The sequence below is a fragment of the Pygocentrus nattereri genome, chromosome 22 (assembly GCF_015220715.1).
Source record: "Pygocentrus nattereri isolate fPygNat1 chromosome 22, fPygNat1.pri, whole genome shotgun sequence".
Lineage (NCBI taxonomy): Eukaryota > Metazoa > Chordata > Actinopteri > Characiformes > Serrasalmidae > Pygocentrus > Pygocentrus nattereri.
Window position 1 is genome coordinate 6586744 of NC_051232.1, and position 22324 is coordinate 6609067.

The window sequence follows — 22324 nt, forward strand, 5'->3', positions numbered from 1 at the left end:
AGGCCAGTGTGCACCACAAATTAAATACCCATCAAAAATGTTTTGATTGCAAAAAAATGTTGAAAACTCTTCTGTACAAGAGTTTGTTTAAAATATTCCCAGTTTATATGGTTTTAGCTACCAAAAAGCCAAGAAATGATCTTTACTTTAGAGAAAAATATGTTGAAGTGTTATTAAACTCTTATTAGCAACAAACTCTGACGTCACTTGACCCTGCTTAGACCCGACAGGAATCAAATGTTGCCAATTATCAAATAAATCTTAAATAAGTCTGACCAAATGTGATATTTAGCACTATCATTTCTCATGTATGCTGGATAATTGTAAAAAGGCAAGGCATTTAAGAAAGAAATCCTTATGTTTTGTTTAATACAGCAAAGCTTTTGACTATATCAACATGGAATTACGGATTGTCCTCAGCAAAATGGGAATACGACAGCTTTTCTTTGTTCTACACTGATCAACAAGCCACAGTCACTGAAAAAATTAGACAGGCTGGTTCCACATCAGCAAAGGAGCAAGACAAGGCTGTCCCCTATCCCCCTACCTTTTCAACATATATGCTAAATACATATTGAGAGAACCAGGACTGGGGGAAGATTTGTGGCCTTCGATATGGAGATAAAACACTCATAGCCAAAAATCAGGAAGACCTGAAGGCCCTTATAAGGAAAGCTAAAGAACAAAGTGAAAATATGGAAGCTCAATATAAAGAAAACAAAGATAATGACAACAAGGAAGATGACTAACTTTTAAATGGATGGTAAAGATGCAGAAGTGGTGGACAGCTTTTGCTTACTTCAATCAATTATTAACATCAAAGCATTGACACTTGGCAGAACAAGAAAAAATGCTAAAATGTAATGGTTTGTTGTTTAGGCTGTGGTATTCTTTTTTTATGGATGTGAAAGCTGGACAATAAAAAAGTTGGACATGAAAAATATTGACGCCTTTGAACTTGATCTTGGTGAAAACTTTACAAAGTACCCTGGGCAGCAAGAAGACAAATAAGTCCAGATATCCAAACTAAAGCTCACGATTTTGGACAGACCCAGTTCATTACAAAAGACAGTGATCCTCAGAACAGTTGAAGGACAAATAGAAACACAGACACATAATTATTATTGATATTTTTTAATATACAGATAATATGTGGGTCAACATGAACCTAATTCCCACCCTGCTCCTCCTCTTCCTCCTTTGAGCAGCTTCCCGCTCCACTTTCTGCTGCTATTCCACACTGGGCTACAGGGTGACAAGCTGGATGCTCTCTTTTCCTGCCCTTTCCTGGCCTGTAGACACCAATGCATCACAGTAATGAATTGATAGTGTGAAAAATTTATTTTAGTCTTTATCTTTCTTTTGCACTGAGAGCTACTAGGCTAATGTAGCTAATAAGCAATGGAAAATCATTAGCACTAGCCATTTGGAAACTGCATCATGGAGTGGTTAAGTGGTCTCTAACAGACTGGCTTTCTGACACTACAAGGCACACAGTAATGTTGTGGTGATGGCTGCAAGGTGTGCAGCAAACCAGGAGCTGGCATGCTGAGAAGAGGCACATGGGAGGCACATGTCCCAGTTAAAAGAGGTACTGATTATGTTTCTGTTGATGTTGGTGACTATTTGTATATGTTTATTGGGTGGTGGTGACCTCCCCTGTAGGATCTGTGTTATGTATGTGCCTTTCTCTTTGCTAAGTTTATTAAAAGGGCTGTTCTATAAGCAGAATAATGGCTTTATTCAACAAGGCCCTCTCCAGCAGGTGCTACCTCAAACCCAAAACGAATGACAAAGTAGAACAAGAAGGAGAGAGGCCAACAAGAATGAAGCTGAAAGCTATGTTGCGAGGAATGTTGGAGCCCCAATGAAGCCCCGCAAAAAGAAGCTTCAAATGGCCATCACTGAGGCAATAATGACAGAGCTTGACTTCAGGGAGGAGACAGCGAAGCAAGCAACGCAGCTCAAGGCTGAGAAGGCACATCAGATGGCTGGGAGACAACCACCATCCATCCATGCAGGTCAGTTAGGTGGGAGGAGTGTGGCTCTCGGCATCCTTTGGGCATGGGAGGCATGCATTCTCATTATGGATTTTATGGGTGGTGTGCAACCCCAGGGAGGAAATGCTGGACTTTGCGGTGAGACAAGTAAAGCTGCTCACTGTAGCTAATGATATGGCTGAGGCAGAGCTTGCAAGAAACAGCCCCACCAGCATCGTGGGCATGATAGACAGCATGCCAATGGACAGAATGTGCACAGAGCCACAGTTTGGTGGCCTGCCAAGGTCAGAACAAGGCAGCACATCCGAAGTGGGACTGCTGAGGTGAGGTCACAGACCAGAGAGATGACTGGCTGCATGCATGGCCAAGTAGAAGTGAATGACCAGTGGAGTTTGTGTAGAATAGGACATGTTCTGCGTATGCTCTCGCATACCGCAGGGGACTTTGTTTGGACTGTGTTGGGAGGGCGCAGCCAATTAGGAGCTGGCATGCTGGGAAGAAGCTCATGGGAGGTCCAGTTAAAAGAGGTATTGCTTATGTTTTTGCCAGTGTGGATTAGTTTTAAGTTATGTGTATGTATTTATTTGGATGTTCTGCATCGAGGGTGTGGATCTTTGTGTGTGCATGGGAGGGTCTTCGGCAGAGTAAAGTGTGTTGTTGGTGATGAATTGCTAATATTTATCTGGACTGACCACAGAATTAATGACCAGTGCATTGCTGAAATTTTTCCGTTCTGGTAATTCAGGCACTCACCTGCATCTCTAATGAAGAAATGACCGCACTTGGCAAAGATGAGAAAGATGAAGGAGCAGGTTATCAGCATCAGAATTGGAACGGACAGCATTCTAGTGATGAATGGAGTCCATGAAAAACCTAAATCACACCCAATTACAAACAAACAGAGCAGGATTTTAGGCCTTATAGATAAATTAAAAATGGCTCTGTTTTAACTACATGATGACAGAATACAAGGCAAAGCATTAGCAATGCAGTATGTCTAAGGCATAAAGCTTATGTGATACCGGCAAAATATCTAAATCTACAACAGGAAAAACATCTCCTCTTGAAATAATAACAGCATGTGAAATAGACAAAGCTATATATTTAGTAGTAGACCACCTGTTATGTTAAGGGACTGGGGCTCACTCTCAGAGGAGAAATTATAGATGAAAGGCCCAGGAGACCAGTGTTTAGAAAGGCTTTCATTCTGCTTTTGAAACACTTCATTCTGAAAGATCACTTGGTTCTCATAGATACAGCTGTAGTTCCCCTGGTGGGAATCTTTGGCAGTAGGAAAGAGGAAGGAGGCTGAGTGACTGACAGCTGCCTGGGAGTCACTTCTGTTGTTCCAGGGCAATTTGAGGTGGAAGGAGCCTCCTGGGTGCTGCGGCTGAGTGGAGCAGGTGATGGTGAAGCTGTAGCCCCTGAATACCTCTGGCCCCTGGAGGCTCCTAGACACTCTTATGGGAGTAGAAACAGAGATGGTGGGTTGTGCCAGGAACTCTGTGAATAAACAAAAAGTTAAGCAAAAAAGATATTAATACGGTCAAAAGTATTGGTCAAGAACTGCAAACAATAGTCCCAGTTATTGCCAATTTCATATGCTACTGAACGTTCTACATGAACATCTCAACTCTTGTAATTACAAGGATGTTCAGAAACAAGTCTCCAAGTTTCTGACTTGCCACTGAATTCTACCTTCTCATCTTTATGAATGGAGTCAGTTGTCAGTGGTTGAGAATTCTCTATTTAGTTCTAATAGTGCAACTTACTTTTAGCAGACATTGAGTAAAGATTTGATTTGTTTACTGTTAGTTGCAATTTTGCCAAGGCTGCAAATGTCAGGGGAATAGGTCAGATGTATTGATCAAAGTGTATTTATCAAATAGGTAAGACTGAAAACCTTCTGTGTTTCCATCTACAAAGCATTTGAATGTAAAGGCTTCATACAAAATACAGTAGAGTGTATATTTATGATCTCACTCTTCCACAAAGCATTTTTGAAAGCCAAATTTTTCATTTCTTGAATTACCTGAACAGATCACTCCAGCAAGACGGTCAATCTGCCGGATTCTTATAGGATGGCATTTGACTGCATTTGTCCTTCTGCAGAACATCAGGACACCCACTTCAGGTTCATCTCTACCAGTCTTTGTCTTTGTAGCTGCCAGAGCAGAGCCACAGTCTAGCTTTTTACATACCGAAGCAGCCATTTCTATGTTCCAGACATCTGCTACCACTTTTCTCCACTGTCCATTATAAAACATCTCCACTGTCCCAGCACAGCGACTGTTCCCTTCCACCAGTCTCATGCCATCAGGTTCTGAGAAAACCATCAATGTTCATGTTTTCAGACATTTAAGAGACTTAAAACATTCTGGTTGGAAGTTGTGTGTGATTCCTACCTGAACAGGTGAGACGCACAGCTTTGCCAAGTGTGCAGTTCTGCTCCTCTCTGTCTGGCGTGCTACAGGTGAGGAGACTGTTCTCTGTTTCATTACATTGGAACTCTTTGGTTCCGAATGGATGTTCCCCTTCTTTCCCCTTCTAGAGGCTCCTGTAGAATTTGTGGAGTCCCACAGCTCAACTCCCTACAGACTCCCTTTGCATCCTGCCAGTCAAAGTCAGCCTCACATACTGAGGTCCAGGACTGATGGGACTTCACCTCCAGTCTCCCAGAGCAGAGTCCAGCCCCATTCACGAGCCTCACAGTGTCTGAGAGCAAGCAGGACAATGTGAGTCAGTGAAAAAGCAAGGTGTCATTCCTATATTATCTGTTAGTACACCAAATAAATGGTTCTTCAACTTAAGCAAGCTTTTTCCAAGTACGGTTTTGAAGATGGTCACTGGTTGGAAGAAATAAAGCTGAATTGGCAGCAACACATTCAGAACTCCAAGACCTATTCCTTCTGCAATCCATCCCAAAAACAAACCAGCTGTTAAAAGATGACTTTATTACTCTTGTTAAACTTTCAGAATGTTCTTCCCAGTTGTGCCAGTTCTAAAACCTGATGGTTAAAAAGGACTACAAATTAAATGTCTTCCTTAAAACAGTATCCCGATCAAGATAGGACTTATTTGCAGTCCTAACTAGGGTGCAGCAATTTTTAAAGACAGATCTTGGTCATGTACGCCAACAAACAGTAAATAATAAGTGGCCCAAGAAACAATTAACAAGCCACATCCGCAAAAGGGATGTTTGCATACAATCATCTACCTTTCGTGGGGTCTTCAGCGCCTGTCATCTTTCGGCAAACCATGGAGTGCTTGTTGCAGGAAATTCACAAAGTAGCAGTGTACTTTGATGATCTCTTTGCCTCAAGTGCAAAAAGAGAGAAGCATCTGAAAAATGTTGCTGCGCTCACCAGACCAGTGGAGGTTGGTCTGTGGTTAAAAAGATCATCTTGAGAATAAAGTGCAATTTCAGGGTTATAGAATAGATGCAAAACGGCCACTGAACTCAAAGCAATTGTGAAGGCTCCATCATAGTCTTATGTTGAAAAGACTGCGTAAGTTTACCCAATTACTCTAACCGCTTTCTGCCATATATTGTAGCACAGTAAGTTGAACAGAACAGAATTCAGAACCATTGGCCAACTGTGCTTGCACACAGAGGAATTAGACCTCTACATTTAACCCATCCATACAGTGAAACACCCACATACATGCAATCTAGTGAACACACACACACACTAGGGGGCATTGAGCACACCTGCCCGGAGCAGTGGGCAGCCCTATCCACAGTTCCCGGGGAGCAGTTTGGGGTTAGGTGCCTTGCTCAAGGACACTTCATTCATGTCCTGTCAGCTCAGGGGATCAAACCAGCAACCTTCCGGTCACAAGGGTGGCTCCCTAACCTCCAGGCCACAACTGCTACCACTGCACCTGTTGCTCCAAAAAGATTAAAATGAGCCTGGACCTTGACTCAGGTAGATGCATTCCAAAGGCATAAAGAGCAAAAGAGTTGGTCTGTTACTCCACAGACAAGAACTGACGTCCTGTGATTTGTCAAGAAGAGGATAAGAAAAATGCAAGGAGGAAGTGCTGAAACAAGAGTCTAAAGGTTCCTGTTCATCGGTCACATCATCCTGCAGGTATCCTGCATGTTTTTGCAGGTAAAAATCCTTTCCTAAACTAGCTGAAGGGTTTTGTTGGATCGTGGTGAGATCATGCTTTGGGGCGGGCATGAATGTGCAGTTGATCTCACTGGAGTCAAGTAGTGAACTCCCTACCCACTCAGGAAAAAGGGTACTAAACTCACTGGGATGGTATCGCCAAGGGTAAATCTCAGTACCTTTAGTTAGCGAACATAATACTACCACATTTCACTGCAGTTCTGCTTTGTTCAGAGTGAAAACCTGCAGCCACACTGGCCCTTTGTGGATAAGACTGGACATCCCTGCCATGCACCCTGTCTGGGCTTCAAGCTATTTCATTTACAAAAACAAAAAATAGGCATGAAAAATAAATACATTTCCCCTAGGAAAACTTGGCAGCCTAAAGAGTGGGTGAATGTAACATCACAGTTTTTCCCTAAAAATGTTTCTCGGACCTCACTTTTCATTTTTTGAAATACCTGAACAGACGACTCCAACAGGAAATCTGATCTTCGAGCTGTACAATATTGTGCATTCTTTCACTGTAGACTCAGATCCAAAACATGCAATATGGAAACCCCATCCGGTCTCATCTCCTCCAGATACAATCATTGGAGATTTAACAGCAGAACCACAGCCCAGCTGTCTGCACACCACAGCAGCGTCTCTCATGGACCATCTGTCTGCAGTCACTCCCCTCCATTCTCCACTATGAAACATCTCCAGCATCCCAGCACAGCGACCGCTCCCGCCCACCAGTCTCACGTGGTCAGGTCCTGAAGAGAGTGGAGAGAACGTCCATCACTGTATCAGCAATACCTTTCCCAGAGGAAAAGCTCCTAAAATCAAGCATATTTACAACTACAGTCTCTCAGACACTGGCGACCTGTCCAGGGTGTATCCTGCCTTCCGCCCGAAGACTGCTGGGATAGGCTCCAGCACCCCTCTGTGACCCTGACGGAGAGGCGGCTTGGAAAATGGATGGATGGATGGATGGATGGATGGTCTCTCGGACAGTATTGTAAATAATTTAACATTGTATCAAAGGTGTTCTTTCAAAGCAATATTGTGAGACCTTTAAATGGAGGTCGTGAAGTGCCGGTCGGCTTCTGTGCTTTCAAATGCTTTGAGAGACTCTCAAGAATAGGGAGAGGGGCTGAGTCTGAGATAAATATATCATTTTATGTCAGGAAAACACAAATTTGGTAGCTTAACACCAGTTTAAGTGAGATCAGGAGTTCAGAGAGAAGCTGTATAAGGATCGCAGCCTGTCTTATGGACTTTGGTAATTTTAGCCATCTTTCACCTCTAGTCACGCTCGAGTGGAGCAGCGAAGCCTGAAATTTGGTCCCTGATATGGCAACAAACAAAACAAAAACAATTAACTCTCCAAATCTTGTGGATATTGGTCTTGTGGTGTATGAAACTGGTTTAGTGTTTACAGGTTAAGCTAAATTTAGCCTGTGATGATACCAAGGACAGTGTAATGGAGCACGATTAGCATAGTTAACTGCTCAACAAACAGAAAATGATTCACTGCTTCATATTTTACAGTCATTATACTCAAAAGTTGCACCAGTGAAGCTTGTGAGCCTGAATTGAACCTGCAGTCTCAGGCTATTTATTTTTTTGCCTCTGGTGCTTCCAAAGTCAGTGTGTGAAGCTACAGTATCTAAGCTCCTTCTACTTGCTGCTAGCACTTCTGCCTACTGTAGAAATGTCCTGCTCTGTAATGTGTTTAGTGCTGTGTTATATGTCATTATAGTCTGTACTGTGTGTGTCTGCACTGTGACCGTATTTAGAACATTCTTCTGTCTATTCTTGTTTATCCCTACACGCTCACGTCTGTCACACCTGTCACTGGTCATGTGTAGGCGGAGCCTAATCTCGACATCAGTCCTGCTATAAAACAGCATCAGCCCAGAGTCTTACAGGCTGGCTGGGTATCTGGTACCTTCGTGCAAACGAATAAACTTCACTTCAAAACATATAGCTGGTCCCCTGGCTAAGTCGGGGTTTGGATTCTTCTCCACTATTTTGATAGAAATGAAAGAGTTTGATTCTGTCATAATTTTAAATACCCACATTATTTATTTCAGCTAACTGTTAACTAAACAGGTCAAGCATCTCAACGTTCAGTCGAGCGAGGCATGGCTAGATCATTTTTTACCTGAGCAGGTGAGTTCCACAGCACTGCCAGATGTGCAGGTGTACTCCTCTTTGTCTGAGGTGCTACAGGTGAGGAGACGGTTCTCTGAGCCTTTACATTGAAACTGATTGGTCCCAAATGGATGTTTCCCATCTCCAGAGAGCGCCCCCTGTAGAGTCAGTGGAGTCCCACAGTCCAGCTCCCTACAGACTACCTCTGCATCCTGCCAGTCAAAGTCAGCCTCACATACTGAGGTCCAGGACTGATGGGACTTCACCTCCACTCTCCCAGAGCAGCACCCAGCCCCATCCACGAGCCTCACAGAGTCTGAGAGGATACAGGCCGACAGAGAGCAAAAAGTGAGTTAAAATACTTTGTTTTTATTCTAATATATCGTATCAAGTCTCACACTGGACCATCAGTCCAAATCTGAGCCTGATAAACTCTCACCTGAGCAGCTGACAATAAAGCTGATGTTGAGATAATCGGGATGGATGAATGAGCTGTATTTTTTACACTCTGAAAAAGCTGACTCGTTGCCCTCACAGTCCAGGTCAATTACAGGTTGATCGCCATGATTGTCTCTGAAATTGCTTCTAAATGTGGCGCTGATTACGTCTCCACAGTTAAGCTCTTTGCACAGCAACTCAACAGCCCTGTATTCAATGTAGTTACTTCTCAGTTTTAACCATTTTCCTTCATGAAGGACTTCAGGTATCCCCGAGCAGAGACCATCACCGTCCACCAGTCTGACCTCAGACAGATCTGAATGAAGAAGAGACACAGAGGAAGTTCAGTCACCAACTTCTGATACAAACTATGCTGAAGTCATTGAACAGATGCATCGCCACTAAAGTAGCGCCCTGTTTAGAAGAATAAGAAACCTTTACAGCGGTGGTTGAATCTACTGGCCGAAACAGATTTACTTTTAAATCTGGCTTGTAAATAATTTTCAAAATTTTATGATGGTAGGTCTGCTTCACCCACCAGACACTGTGACTGGGTACACAACAAAAAAATCATTTTAGGCTTCTGCTTCTGATGGTAATAGCAAAAACAGAACGCTGCATGCAAGAGGAACCATTCAAGCTAAAAGCAGACACAGCATGAACGCTGCACACTAAGCAGCTGTAACTGTAGCTAAAGTATAACTAACTTAGCTATCAGGGTGCCTACATGCTGGACAACACAGATCTCGTCTGTCTGAGCTGGAGTGGGGCGGAGTTTGTACAGTTCCAAATCCAACAGTAAGCAAAACATTTAGATCAGAAACAAAGAAATATGAGAAGGGTCTGGCTGTAGAGATGCACTCTCAGCCTGACATGCATCACCGATCAGGCCTAACATTCTGACCACCTCCTTGTTTCTACGCTCACTGTCCATCTTATCAGCTCCACCCTGTTCTTCAGTGGTCAGGACCCCCATGGACCCTCACAGAGCAGGTACTATTTGGGTGGTGGATTATTCTCAGCGTTGCAGTAACACTGACGTAGTGGTGGTGTGTTAGTATGTGTTGCGCTGGTCTGAGTGGATCAGATGCAGCAGTGCTGTTGGAGTTTTAGTGGGCAGCGTCCTGCGACCACTGATGAAGGACTAGAGTTGAGGTCACTAATAGGCGGGCCCTGGTCCGAGTCTGGACCCAGACACTGCCCTATGCGGACCTGGACCTATAACCAATAAACTATTGAGAATGATTTCATTTTGACAGAGTCCTGTTTTAATAGGCATGACATGTTTAGCCTTTACGGCAGCTTTAGTAGCCCAGGAAACACACCACCACCACGTCAGTGTCACTGTAGTGCTAAGATGATCCACCACCCAAATAGTACCTGCTCTGTGAGGGTCCATGGGGGTCCTGACCACTGAAGAACAGGGTAACAGAGTACCAGAGAAACAGATGGACTACAGTCTGTAACTGTAGAACTACAGAGTGCAGCTATACAGTAAGTGGAGCTGATAAGATGGACAGTGAGCAGAGAAACGAGGAGGTGGGTCATGATGTTACGCCTGATCGGTGTATAGTGCAAAGTTTTGTGGTTGTAGTTCAAAAAAGCATAGAATAATAAAGAGGAAGACAAGGAAGGACAGTGAGCTGGCTTTGTCGAGCCAGCTTAACCAACAAATATAAAAATTCAAGGCACTAGTTTTACGATTATAACCTTAGTTTACAGGCAAAAACTCACACATGAGGCAATCTCACATCTGACATGATAATACCCCCTCCCCTCTGATGGGAGGATGCAGGAAACTTCCACCCAGAGACAGGAAGCAAGTTTTCATCTCAAAAAACATTGCTGCATAATAGCAAGTCTTTTTAGACTTCACATATTTTGGACCTTAAATGTGATCATAGCCGAGCTTAATTTTCTTATTGTAATCAAAACCCTTAAAGATTTAGTCAAAAGTGTTACCATTAGCAGCCAACAAATGTAACTGGGGCCTGCTTTATGAGTCCCAGAAGGACGTTGACAAGATGTGGTCAGATCTATGGCCGATGGGTTTTCACAATCTTGCCAGTATTATATGAAATGTATTATTAATGGTGTAGAGAAGATTCAAAGGTCTTTCAGTTCCAGTTAAACCAGAGCACAAATGTAGTTACTCAGTTCCAGTGAATATGGACTCTAAATCCTTTAAGCACCTCCTCTGCTTTAAATCAAGACCAGCCGTCTCTGAGTCCTACCTAAAGTGGAGCAGATGACCATCAGTATCACAGCAGTTAGCATGGTGTCCAGGGTTATCCAGAGCATGCAGTCTGACCTACTACATGCAGTTTGCAGTTTATCAGTGTTTCAGAACAAGTATTATCTCATTTCCACTTGCGCAAGAGGAAAACGTCATCGTTAGACATTCACCTCAGTTTAAACCCAATACTTATAAGTGTCTCTTCAGCCGTCCTCTGCTTCTCTGTTGATGCCTGCATTCTTGAGTCCTCACCGGCATGCAATGAACCTCAGGATTAGTTGGCTGGCAAAGGATGCACCCGTTGGATCCTTCATTGCCATGGAAAAGGATGACACGTTTCTCGGCCGCATATGAAGGAGCTTCAAAATGGGACAGCCTAGTCGCACCTCTGTGATGCAATCGGCCTTCAAATGCAACCTCCGAAGGACGCAGCCCTGAAAGACACATGGATCATTGTTGCTGATGCTGCCGATTATTGTTGTGTTGTCGGCAAACTTGATGATGGTGTTGGAGCTGTGTTTTGTGATGCAGTTGCAAGTGGACAGTGTGTAGAGCATAGATGAAAGGATGCAGGCTTGTTGCCATTCTGTGCTAAGTGTGAGGTGGGGAGAGGTCTGGTCACCCATCCTGACCCATCCAGGTCTGCAGGCGAGGAAGTCCATGATCCAGCTGAACAATGAGTGACTTATTACAAGAGTGTTTAGTTTGGAGACCACTCTGAAAGGGAAGATGGTAGTGAAGGCAGAGCTGAAGACAGTAAGCAGCATTCTGACATAGGTGTTCATTCCTTACAGGTGGTTGAGTGCAGTGTGCGTTGCCAGGGAGACCACACCATCAGAAGATCTGTTTGAGCTATAGGCAAACTGATGGGGGTCCGGAGTGCTAGGTAGACTGCACTTTATGTGAGCTAATATCAGTCTCTCAAAGCACTTCATCACTAAGGGTGTGAGAGCAATGGGAACGGTAGTCATTCATGAATATGATGATGGGTTTCTTTGTTACTGGGACAATGGCTATAGCTTTGAAGCAGGTGGGAAGGGTAGACTGTTCCAGGGAAATGTTGAAGATGTCCATGAAGGTGGCAGTCAGATGGGTGGCACATGCTTTCAGGACACAAGCAGAAATGCCATCTAGACCTGTGAATTTCCGAGGTGAGACCCTCGTCAGTGCCCTCCTTACCTCATCTGTAGTGAGTATCATAGCTGTAAGGAGGGGCAGGGAGGTGGTGGTTAGCTTAGCCTGAGCAGTACTCTCAAAGTGGGCATAGAAAGTGTTCGGTTCAGCAGGGAAGGAGGTGTCTGTTGTCACTGACTTACCGACTTTGCTTTTATAGTCAGTGATCGCTTGGATCCTTTGCCACATGCACCAGTTTGAGTTGGTGTTGAACTAGGCTGCAATTTGTGTGCTGGCCCTGATGCCAGCTTTTAGGGTGTCTAAAGCTTGAGTCACATCATCTAGACACTTCTTGATGAATCCAGTGACAGATGTGGCATATTCATTCACATCAACCAGAGAGGTCACAGTGGCTGCAGTCTGAAACATGTTCCAGTCAGTACATTAAAAACAGTCCTGTAACACTGACTCTGCCCCTTCAGGCCATACATGAACTGTTCTCACCATTGCTTTAATCTGGTATATCAGCTGTTGGTATGTGGGCTTCATCCGCAGAAAGATGTGATTACACTGATTTGAGGTCAGTCTGGTTAAAGTCCCCTGCGATGACGCATGCAGTTTTTGGATGAGGAGCCTTTTTGCATCTCTGCCTCTGATGCTGCCTCCCCAGCACACTGCTGCAAAGAAGCCCACAACAACAGACTAGTAGAAGATCAGCGACATCTTGGTGCAAACATTAAAGCCTTCTCAGAAAGTAGAGACTGCTCATCCCCTTCCTGTACACAGCCTCTCTGTTGGCCATCCAGTCCAGTTTGTTGTCAAGCAGGACTCATTGATATTTGTAAGTGTCCACCAGCAAAATGTTCTGACCCATGATGGTAACACGACTGATTGTGGTCCCTTTTTTAAATCCACCACCATCTGTAAGGGTCCAGCCGCCCATGCCTGCTGCAGGCAGCAGGTGATGACAGCAAGGTGTCCAGCCTGCACCACCTGCTACCAGCAGAGGGAGCGACACCAGCAAGGTGTCCAGCCTGCAGCAGAAGGCGATGCCAGCAAGGTGTCCAGAGGGTGACGACGACAAGGAGCCAAGGACTGATTAGGTTCAACTCGACACACCTGCAGACTCCACTACTTAAGGCTGTAGCAAACAGTAGCATATGTCACACCTTTGTAGAGGGGTGGCTGGTATGGTAGTTAGTGTCATTAAAGAAAAGAGGGCTGAGAAAAGAAATTGCCCCAAAACTAAAAAGTAAAGAGGACTACAAAGATTAACTATCCCAGAACTACTTAAAATCACAAGAAGGCTTGAGCTGCAAAGTGTTCCAAGCCATGTAAAAGGTGTTTGCTCTACTAAGAGCAAACAAGTGACACAAGGTCTGACTTCTGCTCAAAATTTCAGATCTGAACAAAATTAGAGGATCAGAATCAAAATCAAAAAGAAAAACATAGTTTAAAAAAAGGTAGTGGTGGTACTAGTAGGGCCCTTTCATTGATTGGTTTTGCAACTGCCACATGGGTCTTGAGTGTTTGCTTTTAAAAGGCACAACTTTGGTTTCCAGAAGATGCAGTTCTACATTGCTTCCAATTAAACTTCTGACTGGCTCAGCAAATGATAAATCCTTTGGACTGAGTTATTTGAAATGAACTGACAAATGCTGCATGTTTGAGAGGTGGCTTCATATGTTTATTGATGACTTGTTACAAAGATGTTCACAGGCTAATCGCTTCCTTTCTTCTCCATTCTCTCCTCTTTGTCCTGAGCAGAGAACCCTAACGCTCCAATCTCTAATCTTCAGGAACCAAGTTGCAGAGGCAGAAATCCAAAAGGTGCTACTGAAGGCACAGAATTCTGAACACCAGAAATCTGGCAGTTTTATTACATATGTGGCCACATTCACCATCTGTGTAGGAATTGCAATAGGAAAAGCGAATTTACACTGCAGTAACTGTAAAAGGAAAAAGAACAGCCAAGACAGGTAGGTAGAAAGAACTTTATTGATCCCGGAGGGAAAGTGCAGTGTTACAGTAGTAAGACATAATTGCACATAAACTTGCTTATCACTGCTGTCGGAACAAACCTCGTATTTGTCATTTTTCAGTTTGACAGACCTTGAAAATACATGTTGCCCTAGATGTATGTAAAATTTCATGATGAACGGACCAAATAAAAATTACTTGGTTAAAAACTCTGTTTCCATAGACTTTTAAATTACTGTAGGGTTTTTTCCCTTCTCCTGTAAAGTTACCATTTTGAAGCTACGAGGTTTTGTTCCAACAGCGATATACTATGTAGAAAAATAGAAAATGGACATAAATTTAGACATAAGTTAAAGTACAAAGATACTGGAGGACCCATGGGCTGACCTGCAAATAGTCCATGGGCCCTCTCCCACCCAGGAAAGGGGGAATAGAGACCAAGATATATTTTGGCCATCACATAATGGACAATTTTTGCAACATTTGAAGAAACAGTACAGAACGGCAAGAAGACAAGTGGATTCTTGAGCAAATTAAGCCTCACAGTTCATTTGAAGTCCAGATAACCAAACTAAAGCTCACTATTTTGAAAATTTTTGAGAAGAACCAGTCCATTAAAACCATGATCCTTAGAGCAGTTGAAGGTAAAATAGAAAAATGGACAATTAGCCAGTAAGAAGCTTGAAAATCCAGACAGAAGACAGCGGCTTAACTTTCTAAGGCTTTGCTCCATAGTCACAGTGTGACTTTGTATGCCAGTGATCATGTGATCAAAAAAATTATCACTGAAATATTTGCCTTTACAGAGAATACACAGGTTGCAAATATCAGCTGATATTACCAGCCAACCGATATCAGTCGGGATCTAGTATTAAACACGAGTGTTCTTTAACTGGCATTTTAGGGATTAAAGTGTCATTCACTATGAACCTAATTGCTATCATGCTCCTCCTCTTCGTCCTGCACCAAGTCTGTGGGCAGCTTCTCTCTCCACATTCTGCTTCTTTTCAGCTACAGGGAGATCAGCTGGATGCTCTCTTTTGGGACTGCCGCTGCTGCTCTTTCCTGGCCTGTAGACACCAATGCACCACAGTAATGAACAGAATTTCCTTAGTGTGATCTTAAAATATTCTCAGCTTTTATCTTAAATGTAGTACATGCCGTCCTCCACTTTTATAGACATCAGTGTGACTTCAGATCAGAAATCATACGTTAGTGTGTCATTCACTTTAACATTCTTGATTCAACCAAAACAATTTGGTGATGAGTTGCAAACTTCCATCTCAACTGACCACTGAACTAATGACCAGTGAATCACTACAGCTGTTCCGTCCTGGTAACGTAGACCCTCACCTGCACCTCTAATGAAGAAATGTCCACACTTGTTGAAGATGAGAAAGATGAAGGAGCAGGTTATCAGCATCAGAAATGGAACGAGCAGCATTCTGGTGATGAACGGAGTCCATGAAAAATCTAAATCGCAAACACAAATTTACAAACAAAAATTAAGGTTCTGTTTGACTGATGACAGAATACAAGGCAAAGCAACAGCAATGCAGTACATCTGAAGTTAAAGCATTAGTGTGGTACCTACAAAGATACCTAAATCTGCAACTGAAAAAAAACTCCATTCAAAAGAAATAAAACATGTAAAATGGATAAAAACCTACAATTTTAATAGATCACCTGTGACTATAAGGGAATGAGGCTCACTCTCAGAGGAGAAATTATAATTGAAAGGCCCAGGAGACCAGCGATGAAAACGGCTTTGATTCTCCTTTTGAAACACATCATTCTGAAAGATCACTTGGTTCTCATACACACAGCTGTAGTTCCCCTGGTGGGAATCATTGGCAGTAGGAAAGAGGAAGGAGGCTGAGTGACTGACAGCTGCCTGGGAGTCACTTCTGTTGTTCCAGGGCAATCTGAGGTGGAAGGATCCACCTGGGTACTGCGGCTGAGTGGAGCAGGTGATGGTGAAGCTGTAGCCCCTGAATACCTCTGGCCCTTGGAGGCTCCTAGACACTCTTATGGGAGTAGAAACGGAGATGGTGGGCTGTGCCAGGAACTCTGAATAAGCAAAAAATATAATTTTGGTCAAAAACTAGTGATGTTATCCGTGTATGTATATTTAGTTCCAGTTACTGCCAGTTTCATATGCTACTAAACATTGGAGTAATGTAATTAAATGTTGCTCATAAACATCTCACTCATTGTAACCACAAGAAGGAGCGTCAGAATCATGTCCCTGATGAGTTTTTGGCTTGTCATGGACCTTTATTCTCTCATCTTGGTGAATGGATTCAGTGGTCAATGGTAGAGAATCCTTTATTTATCTAGGTACAACATAAATTTACAGTGACGGATTAAAGATTTGAGATTTGCTTACTGTGTTCATAACTGCTGGTTCCATTGTGTGCATTTTTGCGATGCCCGAAAACGGGTCCGGCTAGCAACCGAGCTAAAGTTAGTGGTGTATTAATCAAATAGGTAAAACAGCAAATCCTCCAGTTTACATCTGTGATGATGTAAAGGTACCCTTTTACACATCACAACATAAAGACTAGGCACATATACTTACTCAGTCCTCAGACAAGTACAGGTATCTTTTTGTGGTGCAAAAGAAAACTGAATGGGTTCACATGAGCTTTATCTACCTGGGTGAGTCCATCCTCTGTAGAAGAGGAGGGAAGGACAAGACCGGAATGAGAGAGCAAATTCCATTTAAGTGTACATTGAATCATAAATATACATGTACATGACATGAAGTAAATATAATGATAAAGGAAGAATGGCAAATATATTTACTGTTGTCTGTACATATATTTAAATAAGCACTTGTTTTAACCCAAGACAGTAATGGTTTATCCTAGGGGAGGGGCACCCCACATATAAGCAGCATTACTGGGGTAAGAGAGATCCCTTCTTTCAGTTGACTGGATAAATACAAAGTATTTGAATGTAATGGCTTCTTACAAAATACAGTAGAATGTATCTTTGTGGTCTTGCCAAGGTCTAGCAAATGGTTACAACCAATTCTTAGAACTTGCAGTTCCCAGGTTTCATGTATTCTGTGTCTTTGTTGACTTTGCATTCTAGCTTTCAAGACAGGTGCTTTAGGTCCAGCCACACTCTTCCATAAGGCGCTGCTGAAAAACAATTTTTCATTTCTCGAATTACCTGAACATATCACTCCAGCAAGACGGTCGATCTGCCGGATTCTTATAGGATGGCATTTGATTGCGTTTGTCCTACTGCAGGATATCAGGACACCCACTTCAGGTTCATCTCTACCAGTCTTTGTCTTTGTAGCTGCCAGAGCAGAGCCACAGTCTAGCTTTTTACATACTGAAGCAGCCATTTCTATGTTCCAGACATCTGCTACCACTTTTCTCCACTGTCCATTATAAAACATCTCCACTGTCCCAGCACAGCGACTGTTCCCTTCCACCAGTCTCATGCCATCAGGTTCTGAGAAAACCATCAATGTTCATGTATTCAGACATTTAAGAGACTTAAAACAATCTGATTGGAAGTTGTGTGTGAATCCTACCTGAACAGGTGAGACGCACAGCTTTGCCAGGTGCGCAGTTCTGCTCCTCTCTGTCTGGCGTGCTACAGGTGAGGAGACGGTTCTCTGTGTCATTACATTGGAACTCTTTGGTTCCGAATGGATGTTCCCCTTCTCCAAATAGAGGCTCCTGTAGAATTTGTGGAGTCCCACAGCTCAACTCCCTACAGACTACCTCTGCATCCTTCTGATCAAAGTCAGCCTCACATACTGAGGTCCAGGACTGATGGGACTTCACCTCCAGTCTCCCAGAGCAGAGTCCAGCCCCATCCATGAGCCTCACAGAGTCTGAGAGGACGCAGGACAATGTGAGTGAGTGATAAAGCATGGAATATAATGAAAGGGTTATTTGATATCTCTCCACTATCAAAGCTGATAATCCTGCGTCTCTAATACACTGTAAAAAAACTTAAGCAAAGTGACCTCCTGTGATTTCTCAAGTAGGGGATAAGAAAAATACAAGGGGGAAGTGCTGAAACAAGAGTCTAAAGGTTCCTGTTCATCGGTCACATCATCCTGCAGGCAATGAACATTTTTGCAGGTAAAAATGATTTTGTCTAGAAAGCTAAAGCCAGGATTTTACATGCTCAAGCAATCCACCAGAAACAGACAGAGGATGAAGAGACATGCCAATCGAGTCAGAATAGGGACATCAGTGGGGAGCCAGTATCCACTACAGTGTGTAGAACACTGGGAAGTGTGTCAGGAAGATCCTAGAAATTTCCCCTACTAGGACTTGTTAAGGGACCTGAAGCAAAACGCCCTTCTGCTGGTGTACTGCAAGAGACACAGAGCTGAAGGGTTTTGTTGGATCGTGGTGAGATCATGCTTTGAAAACCTACAGCCACACTGGCCCTTTGTGGATAAGAGTGGACATCCCTGCCATGCACCCTGTCTTGTCTTAAAGCTTTAAATTTATTTTTCTGTTTACAAAAACAAGAAATAGGTTATGGAATGACATGAATATGCTCCTTTTCCTTAGGAAGAACGTGATGACCTGTGATTGAAGCGTATTTGAATAATGACACTGGGTACCTTTTCTTTTTAAGTTTAATTGCTTTGGCTTCCAAAATGTTACTCAGACCTCATTTGTTATAGTTGAAATACCTGAACAGACGACTCCAACAGGATATCTGATCTTCGAGCTGTACAACATTGTGCATTCTTTCACTGCAGACTCAGATCCAAAACATGCAATATGGAAACCCCATCCGGTCTCGTCTCCTCCAGATACACTCATTGGAGATTTAACAGCAGAACCACAGCCCAGCTGTCTGCACACCACAGCAGCCTCTTTCATGGACCATCTGTCTGCAGTCACTCCCCTCCATTCTCCACCATGAAACATCTCCAGCGTCCCAGCACAGCGACCGCTCCCACCCACCAGTCTCACATCGTCAGGTCCTGAAGAGAGTGGAGAGAACATCCATCGCTGTATCAGCAATACCTTTCCCAGAGGAAAAGCTCCTAAAATCAAGCAACTATAGTCTCTCGGACAGTATTATAAATAATTTACCATTCTATCAAATGTGTTCTTTTATAGCAACTTTGTGGTTGTACTTGTATCAGACCTTTTAATAGAGAATACTTTATGCTCCTATGCAATATCTGTAAGGGGAAAAGAAATCGTTCTTCCAGAGATTCTTCATCCCTCATCATGTCTGATACCTTTTGTTGCCCATAGGTCAAACCCCACAACTCTGTCAAATCATAATGAGGTCACATTTTTGCAGGACTGTGTTTCACCAGTCAAATGCGACCAGTTGGGCTTTGGGTTGTGCAAATAAAGTTCTGCAGATTAAATCCAGCCTCATGTTCAAGAAGTTTTCTTCACAAGATAGTAACATTGAAGTACTGGAAACCAGCCAGAGCTTGGCTCTCCTGAAAGAAACTTGAGCTCCCTTAAAAACATTGTGTTAGAGGTTCATGGGTACTAAAAATTATCCAATACCTTTTCAACAAAGTGTCTGTTCTTCTACAAGGCGCATGCGTTATTTGTTGAATGTAAAAATGACTATTTGACCAATTTTTTTCAGCAGGTATTTTCTAACTCGGGTAATTCTGAAGATGCCTACTTTTACTTCTACTTGTGGGCCTCCATGTCAGGGATTGACAGTCTTTGGCCTAAACTAGTTGAGAATGGATAGATCAAGTTTTACCTGAGCAGGTGAGTTCCACAGCACTGCCAGATGTGCAGGTGTACTCCTCTTTGTCTGAGGTGCTACAGGTGAGGAGACGGTTCTCTGAGCCTTTACATTGAAACTGATTGGTCCCAAAAGGATGTTTCCCTTCTCCATAGAGCGCCCCCTGTAGAGTCAGTGGAGTCCCACAGTCCAGCTCCCTACAGACTACCTCTGCATCCTGCCGGTCAAAGTCAGCCTCACATACTGAGGTCCAGGACTGATGGGACTTCACCTCCACTCTCCCAGAGCAGCGTCCAGCCCCATCCACGAGCCTCACAGAGTCTGAGAGGATACAGGCCGACAGAGAGCAAAAAGTGAGTTAAAATACTTTGTTTTTATTCTAATATATCGTATCAAGTCTCACACTGGACCATCAGTCCAAATCTGAGCCTGATAAACTCTCACCTGAGCAGCTGACCATAACGCTGATGTTGAGATAATCGGGATGGATGAATGAGCTGTATTTTTTGCACTCTGAAAAAGCTGACTTGCTGCCCTCACAGTCCAGGTCAATTACAGGTTGATCGCCATGCTTGTCTCTGAAATTGCTTCTAAATGTGGCGCTGATTACGTCTCCACAGTTAAGCTCTCTGCACAGCAACCCAACAGCCCTGTATTCAATGTGGTTACTGCTCAGTTTGAACCATTTTCTTTCATGAAGATCTTCAGGTATCCCCGAGCAGAGACCATCACTGTCCACCAGTCTGACCTCAGACAGATCTGAATGAAGAAGAAACGCAAAGGAAGTTCAGTCACCAACTTCTGATATGTACTGTACCAAAGAATTTAACCTTAAAACAGATGCACTGTCATTACGAGTAGCTGTAGAAAATACCATCCAGAGCAGTGACTCAAACTACCGGCCGAAACCGCTTCATGCTGCTCGTCACATTTACAATTTTTCCTTAAATCACAAATAATTTCTCCAGTTTCTGTGGTTAAATATTTGTCTGAAGAGTAGATTTGCTTTACCCACCAGACACTGTTGTTCCAAAGCTCTATAAAATCAACTTGGGCTAATTATTATGATGTTTAAAGTAAAAATTGAGCCATAGAGCCAATCAAACAAGCTGTTGAGGGAAACTGGTGGCCAGGGGGCCCTAAGCAGCTGCTTATGGTGCTTATTAGATAGAAATGGCACTGCAATAGAAAATCTAGTAACCAGCATGATGATAATCTACCCTCTTCTGCTCATTCGTGAAGATACAGGAAACTTCCACTCAGAGATATGAAGCAAGGGTGTGCCTTTAAACAGCTGCAGCATGACAGGAAGATAAATCATTAATTTGGTGTTCATATTTTATAATGTAATTTTTTTTCTACTTTGAAGCAGTTTATCAATTTCTTTTCATATCTGGTTTGCTTATATTATGTAAAACACACAATTGCCTTTGGGTATAAAATGTGCTATATAACTAAACCTGCATGAAGCTTAAATCATGTTCCTTCACCAACTTTATCCAACATTCATTTTCTTACTGTTTTCACGTAGATGCAATAAAAAAAAAGGTGAACAGTCAGCAACCAATGAAGGTATCACCAAACCGGATTCTAAATCAGAAACGGAGGCTGCGATGATGTGGATAGATCCAGGACCTAAAGGTTGAAGCTTATTCACAATCTTCCGAGAATTGTGTGAAAAACATTACCGACGGTGTGAATTTATTCAAAAAGAGGCACAGCTGCTCAAAGTCGGTCAAGTTAGACTCTTACCGCTTTAATCCCACATTACGTTTTAAAACCCTGCAAGTGCTTCTTCTGTGTTAATCCCAGTCCACCCAGCTACGAATCCTACCTGCAGTGGAGCAGATGATGATCAGTATCGCAGCAGGTAGCATGGCGGTCCACTGTCGTCCAGAACCTGCGGTCTGCAATCCTCCTGCATGCAATGCTTCAGTGTTTCAGATGAAGAGATATTATCTGATCTCTTCTTGTGCAACAGTAGAACGTCACTAGAGAGTCATGCAAACACACTCGCAGAGGCCAATGTCACTCATTTATTCTCTCAGTTATTTGTCTTAACTCAGTTTTCCAAAATAAAAGGCTTCGAGCATTAAAGATCTGTTTTGAGGAAACTGAAAACTAGTTAGACACTGTATGCAAACTCAGTCAACCAGGAGTCGACAAGCAGTGGCCAGCAGTCAGCAGGATGTCGACGTTGGCCAGCAAACTGATGCATGGGTGCTGAGAATCGAACTGCTTTTGAGGTTGTGTTGTGCTGTTTTGAAATATTGTTTTGGGCTTTTTTTTTACTAGCTGATAAATTCAGATGGCTAATGTTACTGCTGGGAAGCCAAATACCTAATCGCAGCCTGTAGTAACAGCCTGTAGTAACAGCCTTCAACAGACAGAAATCACTAAATGACCACGACCAGAAGCCAAAACCTAAAGTTAGCAATGTGTGTGGCTGTCTAAATACTTTTCTCAGTTTGGATCCCATTTCCTGGCTCAAAGGGTAAAACCCTATCATTAGCATCTACTTTTATTCTTTTATTCTTTGTTTTCAAAGGTAAAACCAGGGCAGGAGTAACCCTCATGCTGGCTAT

The 22324-nt window shown here is 43.1% G+C and overlaps 1 protein-coding gene across 1 annotated transcript; it reads right to left on the reverse strand.

The window, feature by feature from the left end:
• Positions 1 to 1168: 1168 nt before the first annotated feature.
• Positions 1169 to 21649, reverse strand: LOC108411405 (scavenger receptor cysteine-rich type 1 protein M130-like). Its single transcript, XM_017682960.2, is given in 19 exon segments — positions 1169 to 1292; positions 1496 to 1548; positions 3241 to 3503; positions 4033 to 4323; positions 4406 to 4538; positions 4540 to 4715; positions 6676 to 6873; positions 8268 to 8573; positions 8936 to 9011; positions 11318 to 11600; positions 15040 to 15094; positions 15378 to 15497; positions 15711 to 16094; positions 17205 to 17495; positions 17578 to 17883; positions 18703 to 18999; positions 19755 to 20060; positions 20184 to 20498; positions 21574 to 21649. Coding segments are annotated over 19 exon segments (4020 nt in total). The 5' UTR covers positions 21617 to 21649.
• Between the last annotated feature and the right edge of the window lie 675 nt (positions 21650 to 22324).